Source organism: Curcuma longa, chromosome 20 (assembly GCF_044706935.1).
Source record: "Curcuma longa cultivar G26 ecotype Majalengka, Jawa Barat chromosome 20, ITB_CL_G26_1.1, whole genome shotgun sequence".
Taxonomy (NCBI): domain Eukaryota; kingdom Viridiplantae; phylum Streptophyta; class Magnoliopsida; order Zingiberales; family Zingiberaceae; genus Curcuma; species Curcuma longa.
The window spans coordinates 1,861,550-1,883,434 of record NC_133880.1 but is presented as its reverse complement, the minus strand read 5'-3'; the positions used below and the strand labels follow the sequence as shown (position 1 = coordinate 1,883,434).

At 33.5% G+C, this 21,885-nt stretch overlaps 1 protein-coding gene across 1 annotated transcript; it reads left to right on the top strand.

The window, feature by feature from the left end:
• The first annotated feature begins 15,817 nt into the window (after positions 1-15,817).
• On the top strand, positions 15,818-20,965 carry LOC141813288 (cycloartenol-C-24-methyltransferase 1-like). The gene is made up of 13 exons (XM_074701227.1): positions 15,818-15,873; positions 16,287-16,384; positions 18,402-18,468; positions 18,744-18,817; positions 18,943-19,027; positions 19,121-19,176; positions 19,429-19,483; positions 19,591-19,638; positions 19,887-19,970; positions 20,050-20,250; positions 20,333-20,458; positions 20,546-20,643; positions 20,783-20,965. The coding sequence occupies exons 2-13, from the start codon at positions 16,302-16,304 to the stop codon at positions 20,832-20,834; spliced, it is 1,029 nt and encodes a 342-aa protein (XP_074557328.1). The 5' UTR covers positions 15,818-15,873; positions 16,287-16,301; the 3' UTR covers positions 20,835-20,965.
• Positions 20,966-21,885: the final 920 nt, after the last annotated feature.

The following is a 21,885-nucleotide window of genomic DNA, read 5'->3' as shown; positions in this document are numbered from 1 at the left end:
CACGTCACGACTCAAGTCGCCAATTGAATCCGAGTACACGTCATCGGCACGGCATTAACTATATAACGTAACGGACTGCTACATACCCTAATATATCGGGGTTTTTTTGGGTGAAAAAAATGCGTTGAATATTATCACGTCGCCCAAAGTACATTTCTGTCCTTATGAGAATTGGGAAGGTAGGTGGGGTAGTTTGGTAAATAAAATAAAGTACGAGGGCGTTTGCACAACAAGGGTGTGGTAGAGCCCGCGGAGGGAGTTAGCCGTCCCACTCGCTCGCGCGCCCGCGCGTGATTCATTTATTTCCATCGCGTGGTCGAGCGGCCGACACGCGTCTCGATGTAGGGAAAAAAAAGGTCAGATTCTTTTTTCGGGTTCGTTTTTCCCTTTTTCTTTTGACGATTAGATGCGATCGATTTCGTGTGGAATCCGGTAATGCCGACGTGGATGGGGCCCACGTGTACACCGGCCTATCGACTCCAAACTATTGAGTTGATGATTCTTTGGTTTTGTTGAGTTATTTCGTTATTATTTTCCTCATGAATTTAAATTTAAATTATACATCGTTAAATAATATTTTAGGATAATTTTTAAAACTATTGAAGTAGCATTAAGAATTTTAATATATATATATTAAAATTTCTTTATCAATACTCTAAAATTTATTTTTTTAAATAATATTTCTATATTATTTTCTTTAAAAAAAATTCGTTAAGTATGAATTGCGCAATGTTGACATCATGGGTTAGAGCGTGTTATGCCCGGCATGAATATAACACATTGATATCTCAACTAGAGCGATCGCAACCAAAAACTTTTCGTCGTAGAGAATTATTATCGAAGTTTCTTCGCCCTTTTATTATTTCTTTTTTTTCCGTCTCACTTTGATGGTGGAGGTGGTCCTTGAGAGTGACAATCGATTACAATTTTTGTGGTGATCGGTTATGAGACATTAAAATGATATTGACTTAATTTAGAACATTTAAAATTATATTTTTATTGTGGATCGATATTAGTAGAAATTTATTAACAATTGTTTTGTTTAGTGAGAATTAGATTTGAAGGACTTTTATTGAATGTGTCATATCTATGTACACTTTTCGACTTATGCCTAATGTAAAATTATCTCACTTATTACAAGATTAACAAATTAAAATTATCAATAAAGAGATATTAACTTTTAAAAAAATATACAATGTTGAAAAGAAAATGTAAGACTTTTATCAAATGAAATTAAAATATTATAAGAATTATCAAAATATTTTTATCACTTCCCCTTACTCATAGTATTAATTCACTAAGTCAACCAAACAACAAGATTTTAGGTGGCACCGACATGTCTTTTTCTTACTAAATCATTTGTGGACAAGTTAATGTTAGGTGGATGCACATGAATCCCCTTGTCTCTTCACCACTTGCCTCAATAATCCAATAAAACACTATTACACTGTCCAATCTTAATATAAATTTTGATAATTTATAAATTTTTAAATGATATAAGTCCATCCATCAATATCTTCTGAAATTAATTGATAGACTTATAAATTTTTGAATTGTTTAAAATCAAAACTAATATACTTCTGAACGTCTCCTTAATATATCTATACTCTCAAATCTAAATTCGATAATAGTGAATTTTTAAATTTATAAAAATTTGATAAGATTTTTTTCACAAATTTGTTATAAGACCTAGGACAATGATATTCACTAACTAACCCTACTAATGAGTTTTTAAGACTCTCATTGTTCAAAAAATATTAAACTTTTAAGATTTAAATAGTGTAGGTCAATCAACCAATTTATCTAAAAAATTCTACATCACTTTAAATCAAAATCAATGCACCTCTGAAACCCCTTTAATATATCTATGCTCTTATTTCTGAATTCTAGAGCTAAATCGAAGATAGTGAAATTTTAAATTAGTAAAATAAAAAATTTGAAGATATACTTTCAATTTAATTCATTGTTCTCAATTTACACTATCAAATTTAGATGTGATAGCATAAATATCTTGATTTTTAAAAGTATATTGATTTTAATTTAAAATAATTCAGAATTCTCTAGTTTCATCAGTTAGTTTTAGATAAAAACTAGTCGATGAACTTAAAGAGAAAAGAAGTATTTCGAGAATACCATATGTAATTTAGATCATATTGTGAAAATGGGATATGTGATTTGGATAATACCAAAATTTACAGGATTCAATAAAATGTCATACTTTTTAAATTATCAAATTGCGTATTAATTTGACTTTTAATTTAAAAATCTAATAAATTATGATAAAAATACTTTAATCTAAAAAAATCTAAAGAACAATGCAAAAGTATCCTCAATCTCTTATTTAACCTTTTCTCCCTCTTACATCAATATGATGGTAGATCTAGGGACGTCAACCCAACTAGATTATGTTCTCGTAGGTTTGTGCTTACGATGATTCACAAAGTCACGAGAGTTACAAATATATATATATTTTTTAGAAAAAGTTATAAAGATGTCTCCTGTTATTATTATTTTCATTAAAAATATTTAAAAATATATCAAAATATCACTTATTACTTTAACATTGTTTTAACAACTATAATTGTTATAATGTAAAATAAAATTATTTTAATTAGATGAAAATTTTAAAAGATTAAATATCATTATATCAAAAATATTTTCACTAATTTGATTAAAATTAATTTAATATTATTATAGCAACTAAAATATTAGAATTGCTAGAACTTTGATCAAGTTAGATTAAAAAAAAGGCTAAATTGTACTTATTACAACAGTAATGAAATAGAGTATTTTTTGAGATAAAAAAATTTAATAGAGTGTTATTTTTTCAAAATACCTTTTTGATGTAATTCTTTCATTTCAATCAAGATTCATTCAAATTATCCTAAAATTTTACTTTCCTACATATAAGCTCTATCAAACGCTTTTTTTATATTATAAAACGCTTCTTCAGAATTTATCACCCCAGCAGTTCCACACGATCGGTCCTACATCATTTGTAAAAATCACTATAAGAAAAAGTATTGTCTCAAGTTCGTCAAATTTCACTCCATCAAATTTGATCTCAAATAATATAAGTAAGATTTCACTTTGAAAATCTTTTGACTTTACAAGACCACCTTTTACCAAGCTAGCGCATAAATCCCATAAAAATAAAATTACGCACATCACAATATTCTTACTATTTTTAATTAAAAAAAGCTATAGATCATACAAAGCTCTCATTACCATTCTCGTAGTTTCATCTTTTTGCAAGAACAAAGCTATCGACAATTTCACCCAGAATATTACCATATATATATAAATCTTTTTCAATAATTGATTAAAAAACACATTTAAAAATTATAGGACATGTACATTTGACAAAACATTTATTTTTTATTTTACCTTTCCCAATCATATTAATTTTTGAAATGCATTTTAAAAATCAATATCATGCTTTTTTTTTCTTTGTTTTTGAATGCAACGCCGTGCCGCTTGACGAGAGGGAGGAATAAAATAGAAAATAAAAATGGTGCGTTTTTAAGACCTATTCACAGTAGTTCACTTCACCCGAGATGACTACACCATCTCTCTTCTCTCAACAAACTATTCAAGTATAGTCGCCTCCTATTCCTCAATACGAACTGTGTCTGTACTTGGCTACCACCTGCCCCTTCTCTCGCAAGAATTCAAAGATCGACAGGTGTAGTCTAGTACTTGTGGCTGTGGAAACTGCGCTACTCTCACTGTGGCCTGTCTTTTCATTTAAGCCGATCGATTGACACCAAACCTTAAAAAGTTATGGCCGGCCCAGCGATTCACGAGGAAACAGACCATCATCGTCGAGTTCTTGCACTTGCATTCGCTCGCTGTGGCGATGGGAACTGAAGCAGCAGGTGTTTTTAATGGGGGGCTTCCTGAAATCGACATGAGCAGTTATCTTTGCTTAAAGGCTGCTCCTTTTCCTGGGACACGCAGGCCAAAGTGTTAAGGTCTACGAGGACTTTTAACTGCTTGCTTCAGTGTAGGGGTTTAAAGTTTCAGGAGAAGACGAGCGAGGCGCTGCAGCTAGCAGTCTCAATCCTGGTCTCTCGAGTCTATCCGTGCCATGCGTTTGACTGTTCATCGAATTCAATTATTCGCCCGACTTTGAGGCCGTGAAATGACATCTTTTGTCGAGCTAATTTATCCGGTCGAGCTTTCACTTCAGCGACAGGGGGGCTCTGTTCTAATCGGTGCCGCATGCGGTAGGAAGTTTACCTGAGATGTCAAGACAAGGCGAAAAGGTCGAGATGGATGACTGGATTCGATCACGAACGACTGTTGGAATTTGCTAAGGCAAGGAAACAAAGATAACTGCACACGCATGTAATTTGTTGCTCGCACAATCGGAAATTGGGATACTGTGAAAGATTGACATCCTCGTGCAGAAGCAAAGGAGGGGGCAGCTTGCCATTAGAGCCCATGAGTCTCGTGATTGGACTTAAAATGGAGCTAGGCATTATTATGTGGGCTGACTCTTTCACTGGCTATTCAAACCCTCTCCTTGAGCAATGTCGTTTGGCAGTGTTCGCACTGCCATTTTGCTGTTAGCTCTATAATTAAATTATGAACAAATAGTAAAGTGTGAGAAGCATAGTATAATAAAGCTATAAATTTGAATCTAAATCGAAATTTAAAGTTATACTTTTGGGGTATAATCGAATCTAGGCGAATCAAACAGTAAGAGGCTCGAGCTCAGCTCGTTTGATTTTTCTTTAAGCTTAAGCTTGGTTCAAGTTCGATTTGAGCTTTAATGGTTAAGCTCGAGTTCGGTTCGTAATGAAATTAAATAGTTTACGAACGGCTCGAGCTCGATTCGAAAATAACTCGTTTAAAAGTTAAACAAACTTAGTTCAAGCTCGACTCGTTAATTAATCTATTATTTTGAGATCGTTAAACAAGCTCGAGTTTGAGCTCGTTAAGCACATAATCGAGCTCGAGTTCGAGCTTGTAAAAATCCCCTATACTATATGAAAATCAATTACATACAGAACATGAAAATCAATTGTAAAAATAAATACATAATATAAAAAATCAAAACCAAAGTCACAAGAATCAAATTAATAAAACATTAAACAACTTAAAGTGTCAACACATGTCATATAAATCCTTAACATTTAGTAGTTTCTAACCATACATAATATGAAAATTACAAGCAAAGAAATTACAATACAAAAGTTTCTAAAACACATAAAATCATCATAAATCATTCTACACAACAAACAATAAAGTTGACAAGTTATATCACAAGTTCACACACAAACATAAAAAAATCAAGTTCATGCCAAATCTGGACAGTACCGAACAATTTAACTTGTATATTCAAGTGAGTTGATCCCATGCCCTATAATTTATTTCTTCAAACTAGTAAACCTGCAAAATATAAATTATTATTATGCATCTAACAAACTCACAGTAAAATAACAGATTATATTGAGCATGTGATTTTTTACATATTAACAATGATACGTAATTGGCTAAGGAAAATCAACAATGTCAGTCTTTTTTTAACAAAATAGAACTGCAAATATTATAAAATTATACAAAGTTGGAAAAAGAGAATCCAAAATCAATAAAGTCATACAAAAAAGAAATGTTGAACTGTTAGTCAAATTAGGAATTCATGAATATGAATGATTACCTATGTACTTAGTAATGAATAACTACTTACAACTGAAACTACCTTATAATATATTGATTAGACAACTGAAACTCTCAACTCAATCAATCTTCCTTTAATTGTCTTGCTGTCAAATAATCAAAAGTTGAAATAGTTAAGTACAAGATATTTGAAAGAAAAATTTTAAAAGGATAAGTGGGTGAAATTTTTCAATGTGTTACATGAAACTATATAGAAAAATCATAAGATAAAATAATGACTTTGTCAATATCTCTTGAAAGGTGATAATGAAAGCAACAACTAAGTTAATTGAATTTCTTTAATCTTTGATTTTTTCCCTTTTACATACAAATGCATAGTATCAAAAAAATTATACATGAATAAAACAATATACAAAACATATGGTAGCAAGTAAACAACTAATTACATAGGATGTTTATGTACTCACTTTTGATTTTCTCTTGATTCCATAATGAGCACACAACCAATCTAAACCACAAAGTAATACTTGGATTGTATTTGTTCCCAAACAGGCACGATGAGGATCAATTACCCTACCATCGACACTAAAAGTTGATTCAGAAGCCATTGTAGTTGTCGAAATTGATAGTACATCACAAGTCATTTTTATAAGATCCTAAACTTTAAGTTGTTAATTCTCCACCATGATAATGCATCAAAGTCAATTTCATCTTCACAAATAACACATCCTTCATCTAAGTACACATCTAGTTCAGATTTTACTTGCTCAATATTATCAACATTCTTAATGTAATTAAAAAAGTGTGCCTCCCTTACTTTACCTTTTCCTCTTTCATTTAAATTGCTATGACCAATAAAGGTTTCTCTTTAAGTTTCACCTTAAGCATTACTACTACCAACATTAGTCTTATGAGCTTCAACATATTCATTGTGCAACATGTACAATGTCTCACGAATCATAGAAATATGCTCAATTGTATCACTAACAGAATAGATCTCCGAAAAATATCATTCAATCAACTTCATCTTGTTCTTTGGATCCAACATTGCTTCCATAGAGATCAATAAGTTACTATCACCCCAATATTTATCAAATTTAGCCTTTATCTTTTTAGCCATTTCTGCCATGAAACTTCCTTCATTTGCACTTGCTTCATTTAACAACTTTTTGTTGATGCAATCATGCCCATGAGTTATAATTTTAATGATTGACATCAGTAAAACTTAGAGCACAATATAAAAATCTCACTTGTGCATCAAGTGTGCAAGAAAATCCTTATAGGTAAAAAGATCGGATGTGAGGCAAAAGGAAGTCCAAGAAAGTCGAGAAGCGAACTCTTGATGAGAGAAAGTCTTTACAAGTCAGAAGGCTGGATGTAAGGCAAATGAAGTCCAAGAAGATCGACGACCAGACTCGAGGAAAGAACGAGCGCATTACGGATTAGATGCGCGGAACGTAACTTAGATTAATACAGTAAAAATCTTCATCGGTTGATCGACACCAATGTCAGTCGACTGAAGGCAATATCAGTCAACTGATACTAAATTTTTTAGCCAAATTTAAAATTATAGTCGACTGATATTCATGTCAGTCAAATGAATTTTAGAATTGACTCGACTAATTATTCACATAAGTCGACTGATTCTGTTTCAGGAGTAAATATAATAGAATTGACTTGACTGATTATTCACATCAGTTGACTGATTCTATTTCGGGAGAAAATAAAATAGAATTGACTCGACTGAATCTTTATGTCAGTCGACTGATTCTATTTCGGAAGCAAACAGAATAGAATCGACTCGACTGATTATTCACATCGACTGATTCTGTTTCAGAAGCAAATAGAAAAGAATCGATTCAACTGGTGACTCGATTTATCCATAACAGTCGACTGATGAGTAAATAGTCGTCTGACATTTGAAATTCAATAAAATTAGACACAATTTTAGAAGGTTCAGAGGTCGTTATTTGTTGCTGACCAAATCAGTCAACTGATCTCAAGAGAAGCTGAACATATTTAAATGGTGAGAGTTAGCCGTTGATGGACACTGTTCATGCCATTTTGCTCCAAGTTCTTTTGCTACAATGCTAAAGAATCCATCTGGTGTTCAACTACACAACTTGGAGCAATTCTTAGAAGAAGAAGAAGCAAATCCATCAAGATCATTGTAAAACTTCTTTTCTTCTTCTTTATGGTTTTTGATTTATCTTGAAAAATTATAATCCTGCTGTAAGAGGGTTTCTCCACCTTCGAGATTTGTCTGAGAAGGAGAAGATTTAGTGGAAGTGGTGAGCTGATAGTAGATCCTTGGATTAGTTATCTCAAGGAGGTGGATACCAAGTAAATCATTCGAGTTAGCATTGTGTTCGTAGAGTGGCTGGTTCGCAAGAAGTTTTCATCAACATAGATCTAATCTGAGCAAGTTGAGCTATTCAACCCCCCTTCTAGCTCATAAGGCCCCAACACTTTTTTATAGTGTAAAGTTCAGTAAGGAGTAAGTTAGAAGTAGGATATTCACTTCCTGAAATGAGATGAGTTACTTCATTAAATTCCTTGAACAAACAACACTAATCTTCTTTCAATCCTCCTCATTTGGCAAAAAAGTATAAATTGCATACCTTGCTACATATCTAGGAAAAACATCTTTGAACTCTCAAGCAGCCGATAACATGCAAAATGTTGCATTTCACCTTGTGCAACAATCTAAAAACAAACTTCTTTAAAGATAGTTTCAATTATTTTAAAATTTCACTAAATATAACACAAGTCTTTGAGGTAGTTATGTGTTTCACACTTTCACGCACATTGAAAATAATATCTTGGATCTCAGATAATCCATCTTGCACCAAAAAATTTAAGATGTGTGCATAACATCTTACATGAAATAATTTGTCGCCAAGAGGAAGATTATTTTTATAGGAGAGATTATCTTTCAACATCCTCACAGCTATATCAGTATATCTAGCATTATCAACTATAAGTGACCATACCTTATTTTCAATTCCCTATTCAACCAAGCACTTATTTAACACATCACAAATGGAAACACTGTTATGAGGTGGAGGAACATCTAAAAAATTCAGATTCCGCTTCTGCAAATTTCAACTAAAGTTTACATAGTGACAAGTGACAACCATATATGAAATCTTCTGATCCGACTTTCATAAATCAGTAGTCACACTAACCCTATTCACATCTTTTAACGATATCATTACTTTTTTCTTCTCAATTTCATAAAAAACTGTGCAATCTTTTTTCACAGTAGCATGACTAATCTTCTGATAATATGGAGTCGCTGTCCTCATTAATAAATTGAATATTTTATATTTTGAGAAAGTGTTGGGTTGCAAGGATGCAAACATAGTCCCACATCTAAAATACATGGAAAAGATCATGAGTTTAAAAGGATGGAAAGTATCTCCATTGGTATGAGACCTTTTGGGGAGAGCCCAAGAACAAAGCCATGAGAGCTTAGGCCCATAGTGGACAATATCATACCATTATGGAGATATTTTGATTCCTCAGTTCTAACAAGTGGTATCAGAGCGAGACCGCTCTTCACCGGACTAACCGCCGGAAGAGCCATGATCCGGATCTAACCATGTGGGTTGAACCTTAAACAAAGGAAGTGAGTGCTCCCGTGTTTGAATCAAGAGGACCAAACACCAGGCAGAAAGTCTTAGTAGGTCAGGTGGACCGAGGGGCAGAAAGTCTTAGTTGCGGCTAGGCAGGAAGTCCTAGTAGGTCGGGTGGATCAAGGGGCAGAAAGTCCTAGTTGCGGCTAGGCAGGAAGTCCTAGTTGTAGCTAGGCAGGAAGTCCTAGTAGGTCGGATGGACCGAGGGGCAGAAAGACCTAGTTGCGGCTAGGCAGGAAATCCTAGTAGGTCGGATGGACCGAGGGGCAGAAAGTGCTAGTGGGTCAAGGATTCAGACATCAAAAACGACGTTTGAGGGGGGCCTATGGTCCTTTGTTTGAGGGGGGGATTGTTGGGTTGCAAGGGTGCAAACATAGTCCCACATCTAAAACACATGGAAAAGATCATGGATTTAAAAGGATGAAAAGTATCTCCATTGGTACGAGGCCTTTTGGGGAGAGCCCAAGAACAAAATCATGAGAGATTAGGCCCAAAGTGGACAATATCATACCATTGTGGAGATATTTTGATTCCTCAGTTCTAACAAAAAGGAATGTCAACTCATGAACAATGATCATGTGATAAAGAATCTGTTGGTGCGGGAAGCATCCGACGATCGAACCTAAGTTTTGATTATGGCAAAGGGATTCAAAGTTAAGTCTATTTGTGATCTAACGGTGTGAATGAGTTTGCAGGAAGGTCCTAAGTGTACTTAGGCAAAAGTCTTAGCTGCGGTTAGGCAAGGGGAAAATCCTAGGGTGGTAACTCTAGGTCATAGGGGGTGGTAACCCTATGCGGAAAGTCTTGGTGGGTCGAGTGCTTCAGGCAAAAGTCCTAGGGGGTGGTAACCCTAGGTGAAAAGTCCTGGTGTCGCGAACCAGGTGGAAGACTGGACCAGCCGAGAAGCGGAAGTCCAGCAGAAAGTCCGGGAGCATCGAGCGCCGAGCAAAAGTCCAGTTGATCTGGAGGATCGTACTGGCATCAGGTAATCTCTCCTGAGGGGAGTAGGTGAGGACGCGTTCCCCGGAAGAGGGAACAGTAGGCGTCGGTTCGACCTAGGGTTTCCGGTTGGAAATCTAAAGTCAGAATCGGACAGTTCGAAAACTGTCAAACCTATTTTTCTTATATATTATCTGTTGTGGTCTAACTTTTTCTTGCAGGAAACTAACATGTTTGTACAGGTTAGAATTGACCAGGATCGATCAACCGAACATCTGGATCGATCAACCGAACCTCTAGATCAGCAAATCAGAACTCCAGCAAATTGATCTGGTTCAGACCGAACCAAGGTGGAGTGCCAAGCTAATCAAATAAGAGGATTAAATGAAGCTAATCCAATAATAGGATTAAACGGATAAAGTGGAGGAGCTTTGCCAAGCTAATCAAATAAACGAAGCTAATCCAATAATAGGATTAAACGGATAAAGTGGAGGAGCTTTGCCAAGCTAATCAAATAAACGAAGCTAATCCAATAATAGGATTAAACGGATCAGATAAAGTGGAAAAGCTTTGATTGGTGGAGAGCATGTGACCATTTCTGGTCAAATGTTAATCACGAACTTCAAGGATCTAAGTTGAAGTTGCAAAAACTATAAAAGGGGCCTTAAGGTGCTGCTGGAGAAATAATGTGCTCGAACAGAACATTGCCTTTTTGTGATCTTCCGTGTGCTGCCACAAAGCTTCACCAACGTCCTGCCATTCCAACAATTAGCCACTACACCTCAACGCTTTATTTTTGTATGGTCGGTTTAGTTTCATTATAGCATTTCATTTGTAATACTTATTTTCGATATTATAGTTGTTGCCCACCGAAAGCGATCAACGATCGCGGGCCTTGGAGTAGGAGTCGCTCAAGGCTCCGAACCAAGTAAATCTTAGTGTCTTTGTGTATTGTTTATTTTTTATTCTGCTGCGTTTTACTCGTACGATTCCGATACGAACGAAAAAGCTGCGAGCGCTATTCACCCCCCTCTAGCGCGATCTCGATCCAACAGAATCTCCTTTATCTTTCCATGAGACATTTCTCACTAATCTGTTTCCTCATACAACCCTTGAGGTGCCTCAAAAAAATGGGATGTAACACCAATCTTGTTTATTGTGAGCTGATGTTTACAATAAATACATTCAGCCTTTATTGTCTCATTCAGAAGAATAACCTCTCTAAAGTCATCCCACGCTTTGGATGCCCGTTTTCTTTTCTTTGCAACATATGAACTTTCATTCTCTTCTTCAATTGTCTCAAGTTGTTGTACATTATTGATTTGAATTGTTTCACTGGTATTATTTGCTGAAGGTTGAATTTCTTCCAAAATAGGACTTATGGCAGAATCTTCAGTTGATAAATGAGGAGTTGACATTGAATACAAAAGTCCTGCATAAAAGTTGCATAAAAAAAGTCTATAAGCAAACAAGTTTTAAGCATTAAATCAAATAATCCCTCTACAAGCAAACAAATTTTACTTGCCACTAGGGAAAAGGTTGATGTTAATTTAATTGCAGAGATTCCAAGCTTGATAATCAAGCAAACAGAAATCACATCCTAAGTGTTGTTTGTGTGTGCAGTGAGCATGGGCAGAGAAAGAAACAACAAGCCTAGTTGTTCGTCTTACCATGCTCGATAGTTGCGCACAAGCACAAATTATACAGGACATGGGCTGAGGACAAGGAGCAACAGACTATGAAAATCACAAACAAAATAGAAGGAAACTAGGAAAAGAAGCAAAATTTCTCACCTCAAACAAGAGTTTAAAGAATGGAGATCAAGGTTGAAGGACTGCCGAGGCTGATGGGTTCGAGCTTGGAGATTAGGGATTGCAGGATTAATAGGATTCACAAGGAGGCATTTTCTACAGGCGATTCTCGAAGGTGTTGAGGTGGCAAAGCGGATAGGAGTCGACGATTCATAGAGGTGTTGAGGCGGTCAGTGAATGGGAGTCAGCGATTCACCGAGGTGTTGAGGTGGCGAGGCAAATGATAATCGATTCGGGTTTTACTTTTACGGTTTTGAGAAAGGGTTTTTTTCTTTTGTTTACTAAATAGATTAGGGTAATCGATGAGGGTTTTTTTTCTTTTCCCTGTCGATTTTGCAGGTTGGCGTCCGATTAGACGATTAGGTAGGTTGGTTTGGGTACCTATTTTTATTTTAATTAGATCAGTGAAATGTGGGCGGATTAACCAGTTAAAAATCTATACAGGTGGATTGAGTCAATCCATCACCTTACAGCTTGAAATCTCAATCCGAATCCGACCCAGACTTGAACACTATAAAATTAGAACTTGAACTCAGACCAACCACAATAACTCGATCAACTGGATTTGATTTTTTACTGTGCGATATTATTATCTTATTCTTTAATAAATAAATATTAAAATTTATGATGTCAATATAAAATTTATGAGAGGGGAGAAGAGCATGAAATCATTGAATAACAGAGAAAGAAGATGCAAGAACACCAATGAGAGAACAAAGAGTACGATATGCATGGGTGATGTATGAGGAGTTGAACTTTAACGAATCATAATTTTTAATTCGGATATCAGAACGAGGCACGGTTGGTTGCTAATCGAAGCTCTTTCATAGACCTTTAATTGGTATTGGGTAAAACCCATACTGACCCACTTTTGGACCTATTTGACATCGTTTAGTGCTTTATCTGTGATTTTAAATTTATTTTTTACTATTTATAGTAATTTTTCATTTTTAAGTTTTTTTTGGTATTTTTGACTTTTTTTTTCAAATTAGGGTTTTGATTTATAGCTTATTTATAGGTGTGTTTAGCCGTTACGACCATTTTGGTTGATTGAATAAAAATTCTCTTTTTTGGTAAAAATCTTAAAAATGGCGCCATCGTGACTTTCTATCCTTTTTTTCTAATTTCTCGACTTATTTTTTTCATAATTCTCCTCTAATCTTTTATCTCTAAAATAATCACCATTCTGTCCGACGTCACATATATTTTTGAGAGATCAATAAAAAAGAATTGATTAAGTTTTTAAACCTATGATATATAATTAAAAAAATTAATAATAAATAAAATTTGAATAATTTAAAGTTAATAATTAATAATTTTTAAAATTAATCTTAAATTAAACTAAATATTATTTTTTAAAAATATATAATAAATATTAAACATATAAAAAAAACTACACCTAAAAAAATAAAATATATATATATATATAGTCTCCTAACGAATACCTTCATGAGTCTACTAACGAATATGCTCGCGAGCTCACGAACTAAATATTATTAAGCTCAAGTTCGGCTCGATGATATTTTTGAGATCAAAATAAGGCTTGAGCTCGTCTCGTTAACTTAATCAAATGATTTTTTTTTCGAATCGAGATCCAAATAGCTTTTGAGCTTGATTTGATTACACCCTTAATTTTTTAATGTCGCTGGGCAAGATCTTGAAAACATAGCAGAGTGTATATTCCATATATAGGGACACCAATATTGACTAATCCAGACTACACTCCTTATATACCTCAAATAATATATTAACATATTCATATGAAATTCGCATTCAATTTCACAAATGCATAATTAATACACTAATTAGATCATTTTATTAGATTTATTCGTATTATATTATTTTACTTTATTGGAATTTTAAAAAACTAATATATATTTTAATAATTTAAAAAGTAAAATGTGTAATTTAGGTATTTAGAAAATTTAATTATGTGGTTGAGTTAATTGTCAAAAAATATATATTAAAATAATAAATCATTTAATTACGAAACATTACGGACGTTTTAATAAACATTAGCAAATCCAAAAATACTGCCACCGTTAGATAAAGCCGTCGGCTGCATCGCGTCGCTAATTAACAATTAGTGAGCATTTAATTAAGAGTTATCATTGATAATCTAAATTATCTATCTAAGATAATTTTAATTATTTTAGTTATAATTAATTCTTAAATAATACAATATTATCGTTACATCAACAAATGAATTATAATCGAAATCTAAAATTTTCTGATTTTGAAAGTTAATACTTTTTTTTATGATTATTATTTAATTTTAAATTGAGTTAATTGAGATGTACAGTAGAATTTAATTGAAACTTAATTAATTAATTTAATAAATTTTAATTTAAATACTTATAAATTTAAAAGAAATAATTTATTTTAAATTTTAACAAATAAAATTAATGAATTATATTTATTAATTTAATAAATTATTTTATTAAAAATAATATAATTTTTTAATTTAAAAATTAAATTAATGAAATATATTTATTAAAATAATTATTTTATTAAAAATATATAAATTTATTTTAAATTTAAAAGTATAAATAAATTATATTTATTTTTATATATTATTAATTTATTATCATCATTACTATTATTAATTTAATTTAATTTATTTTAAAAATAAATTGAATCAAGAATAATATAATAAATATTAAATTGATTATATTTTATTATTTTTTAATAAATAAATTAAATAAAATAATATTAAATTATATTTTATATTCATAATTATAATTACTTGATAATTATATAATTAAAATTATATATGATAATTTGAGTCAAATAACTTAATGAAACGTTGACAGTTAATCATTATTAATTACTAATGAATTAGTTTGCAGCGAGTGTGATGGCTCATAGGAGGAGAGTGTGATAACTGCAGATGAATTTTCTTTTTTGATATATATTTTTAAAATTATCAGATGTTTCTTGTAAGATCATCGTTAAGTAAATAGTTAATCTGATGTTTTTTTAAATTTAATTATTTAATTTTTTAAATTAATTAATTTTAAAAACGGTAAATTTAATTTTTTTTATTAATTATTTTCAGAAATTTTTTATTAATTATTAAAATAAATCAAAAAGTACAACACATCACTTCATGACTAATATTTCAGAATTATTTTTTCATCATCAGAGGACATTAATTCATAATATATAATAACTTGCAGAAGAGAATCGATCCATATATAAATAATTAATTAATTATGAAAATAACATAGATGTCGCTGTTTGGTTGGATGTAATGGTGGGTCCACTCGCTTCCTTCGGTAGAGGGATGCCATTTTCAATTTAATAATTTATTTGCCTAAAGAGCATCAAAGTTTCATGAATACCTGAGCATTATTTTTAGCAAAGTTGGACCCCAACTTTGGCAAACTATAATAATTATATTATATTTATTTATTTTCTCCCCTCAATACTCGTGTGTTACCATCAGGCCAGTGCCGCCGTCAACCCTATCGTGCCTTCGCCCTGCTCTGCTCTTCGCCACTGCCCGATTCATCGGAGGTAAGCCATTCGCTCCCCTCTTCTTCCTCTCCGCCCCTGCATTTCTCTAGGGTTCTTTGTCTCTGTCGTTACGTGCCGGCTGGTTTTCATCGATCGGCATCAGGATTCTGTTGGATCTGTGTTTTTTTACCGTCTTCATGGTCGTCCCCACTCACCATGTGGAGTGGATACGACGCCAGCAAAGCCAATGGACAGGTTGTAGTGCTCTGTGAGTGGCTTCTATTGACCGAGGTGCTTTCTATAAACAAACCTAAAAATTATCTCTCCGTGTTGGCCATACTTGGTTATCGGACTCCAGTACCATCGATTCTGAGATCTCTACCTCTATCTCTTCAGTCGGTGTAATTTTCTCATTTTCCGTCGATATCTTTATCATAACATCTCTTATTTCCTGTGACATTCGTTCACTCTGTGGGTGTTTTTTGAAATGCTTTTATGCTGGTAATTCTAGTTTTTCGCTCTTTCTTTGAAACGAAATATTTCTGTAGTTTTGGATTTTTTTTTTTTCTGGGACGAGAAGTCATGGTGGATTTTGGTCGTGTTATTTTTAACTGATTTGATATACTCCTTTGTCTTCATATTTTGTGCCGCCGATGTTGCTATTTCCTCCTCTTGGGCCTTTTTTTTTTGTAGTTTCGAATCCTTTTTTGAACTTTCTGGTCATTGTCATCCATTTAAAATCTGCTGCATATTCTCCTCAGAGGTCATACCCTGAAACTGATCTCAGGCACTTTTTTTTTCTTGTAACACTTAGAAAGTTGACTGCAAGATGTCTAAATCTGGAGCTTTGAATCTCGCTTCGGGAGTTGGTGGCAAGATCAACAAGGAAGATGTTCCATCTGCTGTTGAAGAGTATATTTTTCTATTCATCTCATGTCTTACGATTAGGATCAGTTCTTTCTAAAATTTTAAGGCACAATAATGAGCATGTTTGAGTAACTAGTAAATGGGGTTTTTAATCTCAACCTTAAAACACAAAATGTAGATCATTTCTCAATGCATGTGTTGGTTTCCTCTTCTGCATGATTGATCAAATTACCAAATGCATTATTCATGCGATGCCTTCTTAGGTGGATGATAACTGCGACACTACATGAGTAGGACTTTATGATTTAACCCTTTAATTGCTGATTGATTTAGAGGTGTCAATGGGTTGTGCCTAACTCAAACTACTCAGCCTAGTTGGCCCGTTTAGATGTCAAGCTAAGCCAGCATGTCTCGGGCCTACTGAACTGGAAAATAATAAAATAATAATAATTTGAATAATATAAAAACACAAGAGTACTTTAAAAACAGAAGAATCAGAAAAGTAGAAAAATAAAAAATTAAACCTGTGAATAATTATAAGGAAACTTAAAAAAAAATAATATTTTTTTGGGATCATTTTGGTAATTTTAGACTAAGTTGACCAAAATTCAAACTAACTGCTTTATTCAAAATAAGAGACATTTTGATATTTTTCACTTCTTGACCATTGAAATTGCCCCTATCCTCTTTTGTCAACACGCAGGTTGTGCTGGCCCATCCGCCACCGCCTAGCCCGCATCGGGTCGGAATTGTGCTAGGCTACCCCCCACCTGACCCATTTTAGGCCATTGGGATCTTCTATGATTTCTTTTAGATCAGTATCTTATATTTCCTCTTCTATATATTTGAATTTCTCTCTAGCCTAATCCTTACTTGTTTGTGACCATCAGAATATTACTAGAAATATCACATGCACCATTAATTTAGCAGCCGAACTCATAGTTGACCATTTTCGGCCAGTAAGGATCAAATAGTTACAATCTTGCTCCAACTTTGATTAATCCCAATGAATACAACTGCTACACCTTAACCTACTTGTTTTGCCCCTTTCTATTCTTTGTTATCCATATGATTCTAATAACTTAGTCTTGCCTCGATGAACCTATGCAGTCTCCTCTTTCACCATGGGAGGATATAATGGGAATTTGCTTTTCTTATCATCTATTTCCTGTTCAAATATCCATTTTATAGAATTACAATTATCTTGAAGTTTGGACATAATTTCATCATATAGTTGTGAAAAGCAACATACACCAACTCTCTAGTTGACTTTCTAGGTGTTGGTAGATTGACTAGGCAACATCTCAAAATTATTATACATGGCCTTTGCAATTCTTGCCCGTTGTGGCTAAAATTACTATTTGAATTGAAGTACATTTGGAACTTCTTTCATTTTACTAGAAGTGCATTGTCGCAATGTCTCATTCTATGTTATAAGCAAGACATTTGTGATTCTTTGATCTTTTGCATTGCCAGCAGTTATCAAGTGTGAGTTGTACATGAGTTTATCTAACATGCGGTGTTAGGATTAAGATGGAGTCAGATAAAAATCTGCTATAGTGAGCATTCAGGTGAATCTCTGATCTGGTAGATATACTGGCTAAATCAACGAAAAAGTGGGCCATAAATCTTCAGATCATAGCATTTATGTAGGTGTTAGACGATCAAATAAGTGTTATGTATGAATCTTGAGTTTTTTAGCAGCCAAGATTGAATTATCTTGTAGTGCCCTTGCCATTAGGTTTTTGAGAACATAGTTGACACCCACTCTCTTGATCAGTAACTAAATTTTTTATGTGAATTACCTGGTTTTCGATTTATCTAGTAACAAAAGAACTATTATGATTGTCCTTGTTATTTTTGTGTGGTTCTTTCCACTATATGTTTATTCAATACATAAATTAGACATCAATGGAAGTCTCCATACAGATTTTTTATCAAGAAAATAGAAATCCTTTTTTTCTCAGTATAATTTAAAATTCTTCAATCTCCATATGGCCAAAACTGAAAATCCATTTGGTATATATGCGTATATATAAATGTTTTCTGGTTGCTGCATTAGGTATGAAAAATACCATACCTCTTACGGAGGGGATGAAGAATCAAGAAAAGCAAACTACTCTGATATGGTAGGCTTCATATATCAGTATCACCTTTTTCGTTACTTACAATTTACAAATTTTGAAAGTTGAGTGGTCCATTGTTTGATTATTTTGTTTTCAATATGAATTTGGTTCTTGATTTAGGGTTTCCCATGCGTGTATACTATGTATTGATTTATGTGGTTATCAAGTTCCATATATTTGTTGGTTTAACATATTCAAACTTCCACAATTGCAATATATACTTTTATCACATGTTATCAAATGAATGATAGCATTGCATTTTCTTTTATGCATCTCAGGTGAACAAGTATTATGATCTTGCCACTAGCTTCTATGAATTTGGTTGGGGAGAATCATTCCACTTTGCTCATAGGTAGGCAGTAGCAATTTATTGTTAACCATAGCCCCTGAAATTATCTGAATTGAAGAAGCATCATTAAACTTGCCGAACAATCCTTATTTTTTATGCTTTCTAATGTCTAAGTTTAATATATGCAGATGGAAAGAAGAGTCCTTGCGTGAAAGCATTAAGAGGCATGAACACTTCCTTGCACTGCAGTTGGGGTTGAAACCTGGGATGAAGGTATTAGTCTCTTTTCTTTTTAATGTCATTCATGAATTGATTGAATATTCTCTGATGCTTACAACTTTATTTGTTGGTTTCATTTTGATTTAGGTCCTGGATGTAGGTTGCGGAATAGGTGGGCCTCTCCGTGAGATTGCTAGATTTAGGTATAGATTTACTTGAAAATGAGGGACAAATCTGCTGAAAATTTTCTTACTAAAACTGATGAAATTTAATAATCTTTAGTTTATCTTTCCCGTAGCTATTGGTAAGAGTTGGCCTTAAAAGCTTAAAATGACCTTCATATAGTTGTATAGTGTTCTATAAGTAATTGTGGCCATGAGTTGATATTGTTGGCACAACATTTGCAGAAGTAGTTTGATGGGACTTTAATGACACACTGCATGTGAATTTTGCAGCTTGACATCCATTACAGGGTTAAACAACAACGAGTATCAGATTTCTAGAGGATCGGTAGGTGGACATTGTCTGACCATGATTTGTGCACATGAATGAAATTTGTATAAGTCTTTTAGTTTGCATTCACATGATCGATTTTCCTAATAAATATCATCCTACAGGAGCTCAACCGCATAGCAGGGTTAGACAAATCATGTGATTTTGTTAAGGTTTGTTCTATCCTGTAGTTATGTATTTTGGCATTTCAGATATATGTTTGGTTCTTTTTACTTCACAAAATGCATTTTGATCATATGATTCTTATAGGAGTGCTGATGGAGATTTTTGCTATCCTCCAAAATTCTCTTAACAAAAATTGAATTTGAGGCAGCCTTTTTTGCACAATAAATTCAAGTTTTTAGAAACAAAACCAAATTGTGGGTTGGATTTTCTGATTATTTGTTCTTGTGAAGTGCAGGCTGATTTCATGAAAATGTCATTTTCTGATGACACATTTGATGCAATCTATGCAATTGAGGCAACTTGCCATGCTCCGGATGCAGTATGTAGTTCTATAGTTTTCTTTTATTTTGGCATGTATTCTTACAAGTTATTAATGGTCTTCAATTTGATCTGGCAAGGTTGGCTGCTACAAGGAGATCTACAGAGTGCTAAAGCCTGGTCAGTATTTTGCAGCATATGAGTGGTGCATGACTGACCATTATAATCCAAACAATGAAAGCCATAAAAAAATCAAGGCTGAAATCGAGCTTGGTAATGGACTTCCTGATGTCAGAAGTACAAGAGAATGTCTTGATGCTTTGAAACTTGCAGGATTTGAGGTAAAGAAAACTGTATGCTTCTTTCTTATACATGTGTACTCCTGTTTGCTATCATCTCTCTACTCATCATGTTCCCTTTTAGGTTATATGGGAGAAAGATCTTGCCACTGATTCTCCCTTACCTTGGTATTTGCCTCTGGATACAAGTCGGTTTTCCATAACTAGTTTCCGCTTGACAGCTTTTGGTCGGTTTATTACAAGAACTATGGTACATTATCATCCATTGTTATAGGTTCTGTTTCATCTGAAGCTATTTGTTTTTTTTTTTTACAGTAGTTGCCATGTTATTTCGCAGGTTAAGACATTGGAATTTTTAAGGATTGCCCCAGAAGGAAGCGATAGAGTTTCAGCATTCCTAGAGAAGGCAGCTGAGGGTCTTGTGGCAGGAGGAAGGTAAATAAAACTCACGAGGCTGCAAAATATGCATTGTGCAACTTCACATTATTATGGCGCAAACATTTTTATAGATTCTGTTATACGTTCTTGTATCTAATCTCTTCCATTGACACTCCCCTTTGTTGAGCTATTGCAGGATGGAGATCTTCACACCGATGTACTTCTTTTTGGTTAGGAAGCCTCTTTGAGATTCTTGAAAAAACGATGAGTATGAAGAATGCATTTTGCTAAATGTAAGTCCTGATTCTGCTTTTGCGTTTTAAGAAGTGTTTCAAATCAGTAAACAATGGGTAAAAAATGATTTCTAAGTTCCCTGGAACATGGACTTTGTTAAGCGCAAGTTCTGGTTCTGCTGGCCCAGTTGTGACAATGCTGCTACCAGTCGAGTGGAATTAGAATGAAGGTGTCAGATGCTGACATTACTTTGTCAAGTTCTTTATCAATTTGGTAAATTGACAACCTTCAAGTGTGTGCTACATGATTGCATTCCATGCTGAGGCCATGTGACTTCACTATCCTTCAACCCGCGCGGTGTTTGGTATTATTCTTCCGAGTTGTTAGTTTTCGTTTGCCTTCTCTAATTAACGGCATCTCCTGTTGCAACCAGCACGTTGTTGTTGGCCTACCCGTTCTCGAGCTGATACGGGACTAATTTAACTTATTCATCAATTGCCCAAATTTGAATTCAGAAACTTCGCCATTTACTTTATGGAAACTAAACTGTTTTTGTCATAAAACAACATATAGTTTTTTTACAAAGAACGACCAATAGAGATTTTACATATTTTATCATTAAAATTCTTTATGTATTTATTCCTGCATCGTTATCATTTTACGTCATATTTAACGAGAGTAATTAATTATTTATCAGCATTTTTTTTCATTTTAACGAGAGGTAGGTTGAGTGGATTAGATGGGGGTCATTGAGTCGGTATGTTTTCTTTTTTTTTAATCCAGTTATCTGAACTTTAAATCCAACTAGTTGGACGATCTTCTCCTCTTGATTCGTCTATAGAATAAATTTGAAAGTGTAACAGTTTGTGACATGACAGTTTGGTTATCTCAGTAGTTTGAGCAACGTGGACGTAGAATTGAACAATTGATTCAAAACTGAACTGACCAAACTAATTTATCGAAACTTAACAAATTAAATTTTTTTGAATTAATCGATTAAACTTTTCAATCAAAATGAAATAAATCAAAATTGAATAAACTGAATCGATAAAATATTAATTAATT